The sequence below is a fragment of the Canis lupus genome, chromosome 3 (assembly GCF_048164855.1).
Source record: "Canis lupus baileyi chromosome 3, mCanLup2.hap1, whole genome shotgun sequence".
NCBI classification, from domain to species: Eukaryota; Metazoa; Chordata; class Mammalia; order Carnivora; family Canidae; genus Canis; species Canis lupus.
Genome location: NC_132840.1, coordinates 21,586,012 through 21,600,431, shown reverse-complemented (window position 1 = coordinate 21,600,431; position 14,420 = coordinate 21,586,012). Strand labels below are relative to the sequence as shown.

At 57.2% G+C, this 14,420-nt stretch overlaps 2 protein-coding genes across 7 annotated transcripts in view; both read right to left on the bottom strand.

Annotated features, from left to right (window-relative positions):
- GSE1 (Gse1 coiled-coil protein) overlaps positions 1-14,420 on the bottom strand; it is a 413,371-nt gene that overhangs the window by 363,468 nt on the left and 35,483 nt on the right. The gene's annotated exons all lie outside the window — the stretch shown is intronic.
- The window catches only part of LOC140629996 (uncharacterized), a 42,163-nt gene that overhangs the window by 4,683 nt on the left and 23,060 nt on the right, over positions 1-14,420 (bottom strand). Inside the window, exon 4 of one of the 2 annotated variants that reach the window (XM_072819496.1) lies at positions 11,947-14,066. The exons of the other annotated variant lie outside the window; for it this stretch is intronic. Within the exon in view, the coding sequence (XP_072675597.1) occupies positions 13,312-14,066 (755 nt within the window). The 3' untranslated portion in view covers positions 11,947-13,311. Of the gene's footprint in view, positions 1-11,946; positions 14,067-14,420 lie in introns of those variants that run through there. 2 annotated transcript variants of the gene reach the window in all.

Sequence of the window (14,420 nt, the reverse complement as noted above, 5' to 3'; positions counted from 1 at the left end):
AGCCCTCCACAATCAGACCCCTATGAGACTTGTTTAAAATGCAGATCCCCAGGCACTGGCCTGTAGTACCGCACTAGACCCTCCTGGGGAGGCCCCAGAATCTGCGTTTATTACAGGTGTGTGTATGTGACCACAGGAGGGGGGTCTGAGGAGCTCCTTCTGTGCTGCTGCCCAGGTGGTCTGTCCCATCTGTGGATGGGGGCAAGGGGAGAAGCGGTCTGGGGCAGGCCAAGCCCAAGGCAACTCTAAAGGGGCTCTCTGTCCCCTCTGGGGCCCACCCTACAGCTCTGGGCCACCCGGGCTGGGAGCACAGCCTCACCTGGGCTGGTCCAGCCAGAAGGTGGGCAGGATGCCAAGCTCAGAACCTGCCAGGAGTGTCTGATGGATGCGGCGCCTCCTTCCAGAGGCCATTAATCATCCAAAGAAACTCCCTGTCATTCCCTCTGTTCCTATTGCCTCCACCCAAGCACAACCCCCACATGCACAGACACACAGACCACGCACACAGGAACACACACGTGCACACATGCCTCATGCACACAACAGCCCCATGTGCATACGCCACATGTGCAAGAACACACACTGCACACCACAGCACGCACTCGGCATGGACACACATCACACATCCATACCGCACACACAAGCAGCACAGAGCACAGATTTCAGACAGCACACACATACCCCGCACCACACACGGCACGTTCACACCCTGTCGTGCACATGGGCACAGACATGCATGCACACAGACATACATGTGTGCACATGGCGGTCAAAGCAGTTCCCACCCTGTGACAGGAGACAGACAGGGCCCTGGAGCTGTTACAGATATCCCCAAAGGCCACCCCACCCCCTAAGGCCTCCACTCCAGGGCTCCACCCAGGTTCCAGCTCCCCGTTCCTCTGCTTGGGGCTGCAATGCTGTCAACCTGGGACCTCTCTGGGGCTTTTCATCCTCATCTGAGCTTTGGCTGGTGGACAGAGTGATTAATAAAAAATGAGGAAATGAATTAATGATCGGCTGATACACATGGTTTGGCAGACACCTTGCCTTTGCAAGCAGGGAGGGCGGTACCGGGGAGGGTGCTTCAGGGTGAGAAGACTGGGTGGGACTGCACTTCCCCATGCATTTCACTGAGGAGAACAAGACCCCGGCAGGGGGCCCATCCAGAGCCAGCAGCCCCCTAGAGACCTCCAGGACCACGGTGCACATTCCCCCACCCCTGCCCACCCATCACCTGCTCTGACCCAGAAGTGCAGCCATGTGTCCAGCTCGGGCTCGAGCCCCCCTGGGACCTATAGCCATTCATTCATTCACCCGCTCCTACCAAAAAGGACACAAATACAGGGTTGAGATCCTGAAGATGCAACCCGGGTGGAGAGAAGCTGTCCTCAGCAGAGCAGTCGGGCCTCCAGGAGGAGGTGACACTTGAGTGTTTGAGGCAAAAGAGCTGGTGCCCTGGACAGAAGGGCAGGGGGCTGTGGCAGCAGGACTTCTACTCCAGAGCGCAGGAAGAAGCACCACATGAGGACTGGCGGCAAAGACCGCCTTCTGTCTGTCTTGACCCCTCGCCCAGGAGCTGAGCTGGGCCTCCTCAGGGCCCTCATGATGGCAAACCTGACCAAGGATCTGTCCATTTTGCTCCCAGACCCACCTCTTCAGCAGAACAAGGCACCAGGAAGCAGTCCTGTGCCTCCTGGCTCCCAATACTGTCCACACCGAGCCCTGATCCATCCACACACCTGAGGGTGTCCGAGGGGGAGGTCTGAGTCCTTCCTCCCACTCCCATCCATCCTGTGCAAAGCCTGAGGCCTGAAGGGAGCAGATTATGCTCAAAGGGGCAAAACATTTACATTCAGGTAGGATGGCATGGTCAGGGCTTCTCTGGTCAGGGCTTCTCATTGGGTTCTGCTTGTTCTTCAGGATCCAGAAGGCAGCTCCCAAGGAAGAAGCCATGGAAGCTCTTGGCCCAGTGTGGCCTTGTGGTGACAAACATGTGCCTTCTAAGGGCTGCAGCAAGGGCCAACGCCTTCGCCGTGGCCTGTCTGCCAAAAAGCCTTGCTACTTTCTGTCCCCCACCCCCGCAACTGTGGGGAAGCAAATCCGGCTGGGCCTATGCCCCATGAACCTGACACCCCCTAAACCAGGGCAGAGGGGCTGCCAAGCACTGGCTGGCATCCTCAGCTGCCAGAGAAGAGCCACAGGGTGACACCCACCCGCTGTCAGCACTGGGGTCCCTAGAGGCCAGGACCTTCATGATGATGACTCTTCATTTGTTTTTGTGAGTTTTTCTAGATCTTCTAAGTTTTCAGGCATCATTTTGTGCTGGGGGAGCAGTGTGAACAGTGTGTCTTACAAAAGACACTCACAGGAGGAAGGTACAGAAATGGCCTTGATGTAGAAGCAAAACAGTCAAGCTTTAGATGGGCTTTGGGACCTTGGCAGGCAGCTCTCGCAAGAAAGGCCCAGTGTAGCCATGATGCTGCTCACATGGGCAGCCCCACATGGACAGCCCCAAGGAGGCAAAGGGGCTACAGCCAGCCAGCCACTTGTCTGTTCCACCTGTGTGTCCAACTATTGTTCTGTCTATCCATCCATGAAAGCATCCATGTGTCTGACACTCCACACACTCAACCATGTATGTGTACATCCATCCACCCATCTGTTGTCTTTCCATCTTCCTGTCCTTCCCCTACTCATCTATAGTAAGCACCTTCTTGACTTTACCTAACCAGCATCTTCCTTCCCCTACCTGGTGGGGCTGCCAATCAGCACACTCCCTCTCACTCCATAGGGGTGAGCATGTGCCCCAGACCAAGCCAATCAGAATCTTCCCTGGGACATTAGCCAAGAAACTGTTCTTCTCTCCACTCTAGAGTCACTAGATGTCAGCCTAGAACTGCTGGTGGCAGTCTCTGACAGCACGTAAAGAGAACCTGCCAGCAAATGAATCCCACGTGGGAGAAAGCAGAGCTGAGGATGGAGAAAGCAGAGGCCTGGGAGGCATCCAACGAGCCCAGCATCCACGGTGCCTAAAGCTGGCATCACCCTTAATTCAAAAATGCCCCTTCTTGCCTGTGTGCACTGGAGTTGGGCTTGGGCTTAGGTCAATTGCAGACGGAAAGGGGCATGGGTCACACAAGTACCGGGTGATTTAGAACCTTCTAGATGCTCATCCCTGAGTCAGATAAGGATACCCTGAAGACAAGTCCTTGCCAGCCAGAAGCTGTCCCTTACCCCCCACTGCCATCCCATGCCCCAGCTGGACAGGCTGGCCTACAACAAACAGTGAGGAAAGCCACACAGCTCAGACACTCAAGGCCAGCATAGGATCGAAACAGGACAGACAAAAGCCCCTATCATTAAGCCTACTTCCCTTCCTGTAAGATGTAAGTGCAGGGCTGCTTGGAGACCTGTGATGGAATAAGCCATTGGAGCTGCCCACCCACAAGCCATTCCTACCCCCTTCTTTTTTGATGGCACAGCCTGCTCCCCCTAAAATCCCAGCACCGCTGCAATTACAGATGGACTAATGACCAGCCCTGGACAAGTGGACTCAAGTTTGCTGAAATCTTCTGGGAAACACTCTTCCCAAGAGGGTGAGAGAGCCCCCTTCCCCTTCCCATCCTGCTTTTAGATACTATCATGTGAGAAGGTGATGCTCAGAGCTACCGCAGCCAGCTTGCTACCATGAGGAAAGGATCGAGAGAATCACGCTTGAATTTACTTAAAGGAAAAAGTCGTCTCGTGTACACTCAGGGTCGGGAGCTGGGATTTACACTCTCGCCATTGGTTGTGGGAAGTGATCTCACGAAGCAGATAAAAGCAGTGATTCTGGAACCAGTCTTACTGGGTTCAAATCCAAGCTCTACGCCTTGCTGGCTGTGTGACCTCAGGCACGTTACTTAGCCTCTCTGTGCTTCCCTTTCCTTCTCTACAAAATGGGAATAATAATACTTGTGAGTGTGAAATAATTTAGGCCAGCTCGAAAACATCCAACACGGAGCTTGGCCCACGGAAAGCGCTCCACAGAGACAGTAGGTGTAATTAGCCATCACAGTCGGAAAACGCGGGGGCCGGGGCGGGCCGGGGCGGGCCGGGCCGGGGGAAGCCAGGCCAGCGCAGAGGCCCGGCCCGCAGGAGCTGAACGGCAGCCGGGAGTCTGCTCCCGGCCTTGGCACCGCGGAGGCCGCGCTGACTTGCTCCGTGTTCCTCCTGCCAAGGCCGGAGCAGCTGGCTCCAGCCTGCCGATGACGCAGCCGCCCGCCTCGCCCTCCGGCCGCCGGCTGTGCCGCCCTTGCCCACCGGGAGCCAGGCTGGCAGCCCGCAAGGGGGGCGTCCCGTGGGCCGGGGGGGACCGGACGCGGCCCCCCGGCTCTCCGCCGGCAGCACCCCTGACTCCGGGCCAGGGAGTCTCACCTTCGGCGGCGGAGAAAGCCGAGTCTCTGCACCCCTCCCGCCACAGCCGAGCGTGAAAGCAATTCCACTTGGCAGCCTTGCAATAGTGAGTCAAGAACAGTTGTTTGGCTTGTCGGATGCCCGGGCCCTGCACAGCTCAGAGCAGGCTGCCGGGCTGGGGGCCACGTAACTCTTTCGGGTGTGTTCTCTTCGGCGAGGGCTGAACACCCCAGCTCAGAGCGCGGGGGGCGGGGGCGGGACACAACACCAGGGTAAACCGAGGTAGAAGGCTCACGTCTTAAGGTACCGTCTCCTCTTCTGAGCAGATCGCTGCTGCTCTCTGGTTTCCTGGGCTCAGGGATGTGTTCCTGCTGACCCCCCTCCTCTACCAAAGCTAATCAGACGTGCCTGAGTCCCCCCCATCTGCTGGCCATCTGTGGTCCCACCGGCCTGGGACACTGTGAGGGTCAACGGGAGGCACGTACTGCAAGCAGGGAGCTGGCTGTTTACACACAACGCCTCTGGCCTCTCCGTGATGACCCCAGAGATGTCATTACTCCCATCATAGGGGTCACCACGTGGAGGCTCAGCGAGTGTGAGTACCTCTCCCGAATCACACAGCAAGTTCACGGAAGGGCAGAAAATCAAGCCAAGGCTTGGCTGACCTTAAAGCCAGGGCACCAACGGCACTGACTCAGCATTCCCAGAACCTTCCGGCTGCAGGGCTTTGTCCCCCCCAACCCCCCACCCCCGGCACGCTGCTGCCCAAGAACAGTGTTTACAACCCTCCCTTGTTCAGCAACCTTCAGTGGCTCCCCAGCACCCACAGGAAGAAAACAAACTAAATCCTTTGCAGAGCCCTCCCCATCCCTGACTCCTGACATGAGCTCTGGAACCCAGTGACTCTTCACTGGAGCCAAGGGACAGGGCTCCTAGAGAGTCTGACAGCACACCGTCTCCTCAAGCAGGCCTGGCCCGCACTCACTGCAGGGCCTTTGTATAGAGCGCTTTTCTGCCCACCTGCCACTTCCTCGGAGAGGCTGTCCAGGCCCTGCCTGTGGCAGCACCCCCACCGTGCCCTCTCCTACAGATTTCTCCACCACCTTTCACTGCCCAGCATGACCTGATATCTGTCTGAGGCCTCTGCCTAGCAGGCACAGGTGAGGGCAGGGCTGTGCCTGTCTTGTTTACTGCTGCGCCTGTGCCAGCACATGGCTGGTGCTCGGGGACCACTGAGTGAAGACGTGAGTGCATGTGTGAATGAGTCCCCAGCTCCCGGGGCTCATGCAGGATCAGCACAGATCTGGCCTGTCCTGGCTGAAAGGAACCTCCCCTCCCGTTTTCTCTGCCTCATCTTAGCTACTCCGACCCTCAAGGCCTCCCTGGGGGGCCCAACCACCCCCGCTCCAGCCCCAATCTCTCAGATCCCACCCATAACCCTCCCAAACGCACCTCAACTGTGTAGACTTCCCCATACTTGCCTGCATACTTGCACTGTTCCACCTACCCAGCCAACTCCTACACATCCCTCAAGAGTCCCTTCAAGTATTGCCTCCTTTGGAAGACAGAGCGGATCACACCTCGCCTGATACCCTGTGTCCCATGGACATACCCACTATGAGGCCCACATGTGCTTGCCTTCGTTGGACATGGCATCTGCACCCAGCAGCTCACCCCACCATTCCAGGAGAGCCACCCCCTCTGTGTTCCTTCACGGTGTACAGGCCTCCCCAACCGGAATGGGGCATTGATGGCAGGGGTTATTTTGTTCATGTTTACATCTTCAGTACAAGCTCTAATGCCTTGGATGTTGGATGGATGGACCAATAGATGCTGGATGGACAGACAGGTGGACGAATAGAAAGGAAGGAAAATGGATAGATGGATGGGTAGATGAATGAGTTGATGGACATGGACACCCAGAAGGAAAAGATGAATGAATGAATGAATGGATGGATGGATGGACGGACAGACAGACAGGACTCGGGTAAGATAGATCTATGAACAGCTCAAAGAAGGAAGGAAAGGCAGACAGATGGACAATAGATGCATGCAAGCATGGATGATGAAGGAAAAATGGATGGAGGGATGGACAGATGAAGAATGGATTGAGGGAGGGAGAAAGGGAGGGAGGAGGTACAAGTGGGCAGGCAGGCAGCTGGGTAGGGAGAATGAGCACTGCCTGTGTCATTGACTCCTGTGTGGGTCCTCTCCACCTTCGGACCAGATGAACAACCCCACAAAGGGGTCTCCCCCACCCTCACCAGCAAGGGCTGCCACTGCTCTTGGGGTGGTGCTTCCTTATCACTCCATCCACACACACTCATGTACGTCCCACTCTCTGGGGTCACAGACGGGGTGGTGAGACTGAAAGCTCCAAGTTATCTCCTGGAAGGAGGCACTCACAGAGCCCGTGCTACACACGGAGTCCCCTCCATGAAGACTCCACGCAATCTGAACTCCAAAGCAGCACCAGAGAGAGACAGTTCCCTCGCTTTACCAAGAAGGAAACGGAGGCCGAAAGAGGTTAGGTGATTACTCAAGGTCAGAAAGCTGCAGGTGGCTGAGCCAGGATTCGAATGCAGGCAGCATGGCCCCAGAGCCCCCACACTTAGCCACTCAGCTGCCAGAGGGGCCCAAACTTGGCTACCACGTTCCACCTGCCCACCCCCTGGCACTCCCATTTCCCTTGTTACTTGTCTTAATCCTATGTAGGATTTCTTCCTTCATGGTTTCCCTTAAATCAACTCACTTTCTCAGCTTAAATAAATTTGAAGTGTGCAGGACTACCATAAAAGGAAAATCAGTATTAAGCAACATAAATAGAAGGTAACCCTAAAAATCCATACCATGGAAATGAAGCAATGCCGTTCAATTCTAGCCAAATACTATTCCCAACGAAGGCTCTGGGCCCGAGGCCTACTCTCTATTAAAAAGAGAGATCACCGAGTGCGGTAGTTTAAAAATACGTCCACAGATGCTTCGACATGCTTCCCACAAAGAGGTGGAGCCCGTGAGCATGGGCCAGACTTAGTGATTCACTACCAATGAAGAAAACGGGGTGGAAGTTACAGCGTGTGGCTTCGGAGACCACGTCATTACAGGCAAACAGCTTCCTCCTGGTTCTCTCTTAGATCACGCCCTCTGCAAAGCCAGTTGCTCTGCAGAGAGCCCCATGTGGCCAGGGACTAAGGCCTCTGGCCACTGGTGGCAGGGTGCGTGGGAGGGCACCCCCTCAGCAGCTGGTCCCCCAGCCTCAGTGGAACCTTCTGCTGAGACCGCAGCCCCAGGCACCATACTGATTACAGTCTCATTAGAGACCTGGAGGCGGAATCACCCGGCTGAGCCACTCCCCCCACGGACACGGTGAGATAATGAATATTTGTTGTTTGAAGCTGCAACATTTTGGGGCGTTTTGTAATACCGCGACAGATAACTCACACAGCTGGTGTGAGAGAGGCATTCAAGACAGCAATTCCAAACTGAGGCCTGCTTTCAAGTAGTTGGGATGATCAAACAGTAACTGGAAGGGGAAGTGGACCCTGACAGGACTCCATGCACCCTTCAATATCATGAATATTATTACCCATGATGCCCTGTACCCCTTCCAAGTCTGCTCTCCACCAAGCAGCCAGAGGGAGGGGGCAGCATGCATCCACACACATCTTTCTGGGGAGCTTCCCCAACACACCCCTTTCCCACTTAGAGTGAGTTCCACATCCTCCAGCCACTCCTGACCTCTCAGATCCCACCCTGCCCTGCTCTCCCTCCCCCTGCTCGTCCATTCCAGCCACAGGGGCCTCCTGCTTCCCCCATAAAATCCCAAACTCATTCATTCCCACCTCTGGGCCTCTGTACGGACTGTTCTGTTCCTTCTACCAGGACCACTCCTCACCGGTCTGTCCCTTGTTCCATTCAGCGCTTTGCTCAAAGGGCCCCCTGACCACAGCATCTCCTACCCAACCCCCATGAGCCCCTGTTCCCTGACTGCTTCCAACCCACACTGGCTTGGCTGCTACCCACAGCACTGACCTCCACGTGACACCATGGTTCACACTTATTTCCTCGCCACTGTCTGCTGCCCAGTAGAAGATAATCTCCATTGGGGCTGGGGGTGGGTCCATGAAGCTCAGGGCTGCATCTCCCTTACACGGAGCAGTGCCCGCACACAGTAGATGCTCAATGAGCCTCTGCATTCTGCCCAGAGTGTGGCATCCAGGACACCAGGGAGTCAGGCTCAAACTGCACTAAGTTATAAACTCAAACTGGAACAGACCACGCTAATTTGTAGAGCCTCGAGCAAAACCCAAATATAAAAATGTTTCTCGGCTGCCAACCAGACCGAGGATTTTTCTTTTTTTTTTTTTTTTAATGAGTTTGGCTCCAGGAATCTCTCCTCTATGTTCCTAAACCTCGTCTTTCCTCGCTTCTCCCCTTCTTGGGCACTCCATAGTCACTGCTGTCACCAGCATGGCTTTTCCTCCCATTCCTTCGTTCTCTCCACGGCATCAGAGGCTGTCTGGCCCAACGCAGGAACCTTGGTGGGGTCCCTCGACCCTCCACTAGCCTTCGAGACGGGCCAGGCATGGCCCCGGGAAGCTGAGGGAATGAGTGTCTTTGCCTCTAGAACATCTTAACAATGGTTCTGAGAATGGGTACGGGGTTTCCACCAGGGATGATGAAAAAGTTCTAGAGCTAGATAGGCACGGCCATGAGGCTGCATAGCAATGTGGCGGTACTTAACACCGTTAGAATAGTGACAGCAGTACAATGCTACATTTTACGTTGCATTTATTTTTTATTTTTTACACAACAAAAAAAGTAGTTCAAAAACTTGCTGCCGGCCCCATTTGGTATTGTCAAGTTTAGAAGTCCAAGCAATTTAAAACTGACCGTGATGGTAGGTGGGAAGACAGTTCCTCCTTTCTCTGAGACAGAACAAATAGCTTTGACTCCAGCCTGGCCAACAAACCAACATCTTGCTACGAACTCTGCGGAAGATGATCACAACCAACCTCGTAACCCCACGCACCAGAATGCATCACAGACGTGCTTCTGGGCTGGACGGTAGACAGTTTTTAAAAGGTTTCTTCACTTTCATATGCAAAACTAAGAGAGTCAGCATGAGGAGCCAAGTCACTGTATGAATGAACCCCGGCGGCAGCGAATCTGGACTTCTGGCGGGACAGCGGCTGGGCCGGAGGGGTGGCCCCCATGCCCCCAGGCCGGAGACTAGTGACATAGAAGATAAATAAACAAGAGCTTCCCAACCTTGGACAGAGGGTTCTCAATGAGGACTAGCCTTCTTCGCAGTCCACACGGAGAGCCTTAGCTGTGTTTTTAATTGGGTTACAGTTTTCAGCTCCCTGGGCTTCATTCGTGTTGGAGGAGGTGCTACACTGGTTACAACGTCCAAGCCATCTGATCCCACGGAGCCACGGGCTCACGGCTACTGCAAGTGGGAACTGTTTGGAAAAGTAGATAGAAACCGCACCCTCCTGCTCCCCCCAGCAGGTCTTTCCCAGATCTAAGGCTGCTGGTAGGCCAGCTTCAACCACTGATGGCGTCTTGGAGAGCTGCTAAGACAACTGTGCTAGGACCCGAACACCTGAAAGTCCCAGAAGAAGGAGCTGACATGTCCTGTGACCAAGGGCACTGTCTCTAGCCCCACCTGTGGTCCAGCCGGCCACCTCCCCAACGAGCTCACTGGCAGACGGGGCCACCCTGGAACTGGGGAGTCAGGCCCATGCCAGCCCCAACCCAGGAGCTGGGCACAGTGGATTGACCTTCTGGACAGATCTGCCCCTGAGGTCTTGGTTGGTTGGCCCAGCTCAGGAGAGCTGGAGGGAGAGGCTGGGGCCTCCACCCCGAGCACAGGAGGCTGCTGCATTCGGGGCCTCAGTGAGGGCGGAGGGGCCGTGGGTGCAGCAGAGAGGAAGGGAGATGCGGCACCAGCATCCTGTCCTCTCTCTCCCGAATGCCCTCCAACAGACCGTTGGCTGCCCAGTGGCCAGGTGGGTGTCGGCTTCCCCTGCCCTCCCTGAGGCTGCCCCGGCAGCCAGCCCGGATAAGGGTGACCCTGGGGGGGAAGAGCCGGGCCAGCAGCTGAGTCAGCTCCTGCCAGGTCAACCAGAGCCTGACCTCTCCACCCAGAGGCGGGAAACCGCCCGGCTCCAAGAAGGGCCTGCCCAGCCCAGGCAAGGAGCCTGAGTGCCATCAGCAACCCTGCCACGGTGCCGGGGAGGCTGGGGGCTGCACCCCACCCGCCAGCAGAGCACTCCTCTCTGCACTTGGCTTGTTTACAGAGCTGGCTGCTATTTTAAATCCTGGGCCTGTTCAGGACACCCCGGAGGTGAGGATGCGGGCTAGGGGGCAGCCCAGGAGGGGGTCTGGGGACTGCTGCCCCAGGGGACCAATGAGTCCCTTTGAGGGCGTGGGGGATGTGGCTGGCCCAGTACAGAAGCAGTGTGTGTGCACGCATGTGTATGTGTGTGCGTGTGTGTGTGCGTGTAACTCGGGAGGGAACGTGAGCCACACCAGCAGCCTGCAGCTGACCTCCCGGGCACACCAGCCACACAGCGGGCTCCTGGTGGGTGACCAGGCTCCTCCCCCCAGCAGGGACAGCTGCAGGCCGCCCCCTGGCCTCCCAGCCTACAGCAGGGCTGAGCCACTTGACCTTGGAGAGCCGGTCTACGCCAGGATTTTATGGTTGGGGGCCTGGTTTTCCCAGCCACGGTGTCTCACAGAGAGGACAGCCCAGGGGACGCTGAGTGGCCACAAAGGCTTGGCTGTTCTCCCATGTGCCTTGCTGGGCTGGGGAGGAGGGGGGACTGCTGGAGGGGCACAGGCGGGTGGGGGCGGGGCAGGAGGAAGCTGGAGGGAGCCCGGGAGCAGGGAGGGCGGTCGGGGAAGGCTTCCTGAAGAAAGGAGCGGAGAGACACGCAGAGACACGCAGAGAAAAACGGAAGGGAGAGAGAAACCGCACGACAGAGATGCAGGCCGTGAGGCAGAGACAAAGAGACCGGGAGGAGGCAAGAGCGCGGCCGCAGAGAAGGCGCTAGAAGGCCGACATGTGTGTGGTGAGGCTGAGGTTCAGAGAGGAGGGGAAGAGGTGGTTTGACGACCAAAGTCATTGAAAAATTTTTGGCACAGCTGCCCCGAGGCTCCTGGCCGCGGGCCCGGCTCCGCGCTGAACTCAAACAAACCCCTGTAGCAGCCATCTGCTTGATTTTAAAATAAATCAAACAGTCTGCTGAGCCGGGTGATCGAGTTTCCATCTGCGCCGCCGCCCGCTCGCCGGCTTGGAGCCGCGCTGGCCTCTCCCAGCCAAGCCTCCTGGCAACATGTGTGCCGGTAATTCCTCCAGGAGCAGGGGAACCGGACCCCCGCCCGCCGCCCTGCAACCAGCGCTATTTTTACAGCCACCCACGGCAGAGGGGCGATCGAAAGTGCTCTGAACACCCAGGCTCAAGTGGCTTCGGCCCACGGGGTCCCCCACCCACCCCACCCCGCCCCGCCCTGAGAGAAAGGGCAGAGGGGCTGAGAGCAGGGGCTGGGGGTGCCAGGCCCCCGGGACAGGATGACGCTCCCATATTGCCCGAGAACACACACAACACACACCACACACACACACACACACACACACACACACACGTCTGAGCAGCCGTGGCTAGCTGCGGGTGGCAGCCGCCCAGGGCCCACCTGGAGCGGCCAAAAATAGCAGCAGAGATCCCCCCTCCTTCCTCCGGCTGGGGTCACCCTGGGGAGTGCTGCCCACCTGTCCCTAAGTCAACTCTTGTTAGTCGCAGAGCCCGGAGACCAGGGGAGCCTGCCTTCCTCGGCCCAGGCCCCAGAAACAGAGGAGGAGGCAGGCCTCAGTGATCCCATCCGCTCCATGGGTATGAAGCAGCCATCTCGGTGGTCTCGGGGTCTCGCAATCCTGGGGCTGCAGCTGGCACAAGAGGCCTTTGTATGTGATTTTAGAAAATACAGGAAGGAAAGGAATGACCACGGGAAAAGAGGCCTCCTGGGGCGTCCCCACCCCACTCTGAAGGACAGGATCTGGTCAACGGGGCCCTGGCTGCTGGCTGAGCAGGCTGGAGTCTCCAGCCCCAGCCAGATGCCTCCATTCCACGACACAGAACACCCTCTGACCCCGCCAGAGGTTCCTCGATGCACTTACTGGGTCCCAGGAGGGAGGTATGTGGGTGGGGAGAGACCCCAGTCTTACTCATCCCTCAGCACACGGACCATGGCAGGCCAGGAGAGGACACGGTCTGGACCCAGTGCCACCCCTCCCACACTGCATGGCTTTGGGCAAGTTATGCTCCCTCTGAGACTGGGATTCCCGTCTCCTCCATCAAACATGGGGGGCAGCAGAGTCGATGGCTTGGGGACCAAGGTCCTTCCGAGGGATGACCAGGCTTTTGTACCTAGAAGGTTCCTCTGGGTTGCCTTGCCAATGCTTCTGTCCTCAGCACCAAATGCAGCCCACAAATGAAGACAAGCCGATTCCAACAGGCATAGCAGGTTTCCCCTTGTCAGGCACACACTCTGCTTCCCCGTCCCCCACCCTAACATCTCCAGGTGCAGGCTTTGTTGACAGCCTGCGCAAGTGTCCTGACACACTCCATACCCTCCTGACCACCTGTAAGGTTGGTGCCTCATCTCCCTCATTTTCCAGGTGGAGAAACTGAGGCAGAGAGGGGAACTGTCAATTGCTCAAGGTTGCCCCAAGGTAACAATGGTGCAGACCTGTCCACCTCCAATGCTGAGCTGTCAACCATCGTGCCTTCCTCACTACTCCACGGGTGGGGGGTCCTCTCTCCCTGCCAGCCCAGGCTGCTCATCAACCCAGTCAGCCTCTGTTGAGACCCGCACAAAAGTCAGGCACACACTTCCCACAGGCCACCTCACTCATTCCCCAAGAAAACCCACAGCAAGGATGCTGCAAACCCACGTTACAGCTGGGAACACTGCTGTCCAGAAAGTGGCCCCGAGCCAGCCAGCCAGCAAGCGCAGGACAGGGATGTGAGGAGTGGGCACTCTGGCCCGGCTGGGCCTGGCACCCCTAGCCGCCCCCTGCCCCCTAGAAGCCAGGACTAGAACAGGAGGAGATGGTGCATGCAGGAAGGGAAGGGGCCACTCTCTGGGGCCACGGGGTCTGCTCCAAGAGTCACCCTGCCCCTCCTGGCCTCCTGCCACGCACCCAACATCCCCCTCCTCCACTGAACAAACGTTTACTGTGCACCAACTGCGTGCCGGCCCACCGCCAGCCCCACCTAGGACACAAGGCCGCGTGAAAGCCACTCTCCTCTCCTGGAACGGGCGAGTCTGTAAGAGGGAACATGCCAGCGTGGGCCACGGAGGAACGGGGTAGGGAAGGTCCGGCGGGGTGTGCACTGCTGTCCAGGATCTGCCCTCACAAAGTCCCACACACTGGGTGGCTTCAAATGACACAAATCCATTTCCTTGGAGAGGTCTGGAATCATGGTGCCCGCAGCGCCGTGCTCCTTCCGAGGGCTGCAAGGGAAGATCCTTCCTGCCTCTTCTAGCTCCTGGTGGCTGCCAGCCACGCTCAGTGTTCCTGGCTGAGAGCTGCGCCGCTGCCGTCCCTCCTCCGTCCTCACGTGGCCCTGGGTGTAGGTGTGTGTATGTGCGTGTCCCCCAACCTGTAGGGACAGCAGGCGGTGTGCTCAGGGCCACACTCATCCAGCGCGGCCTCTTCTTTACTTGACCGCACCCGCAAAGACCTTATTCCCAAATAAAGCCACGCTCACGGGTTCGGTGATGGGACTCTGGGGGGGGGCACCTCACCCCTGCACAGTCCGCTTCCCCAAGGTTAGCCACCTGGACACATCTCTCTGGAGAACAGAAGCTGCTCCTGTGGAGATGGGGCCAGCAGGCATTCCACTCACAGAACCCAATACTCCATGATGTCAATCTTTTTTTCTGTCTCTGGACTCCAAACAGCCAGACCCTATTATGGGATATTATGTACCCAGAGGAAGGGCACCCGGTGCCAG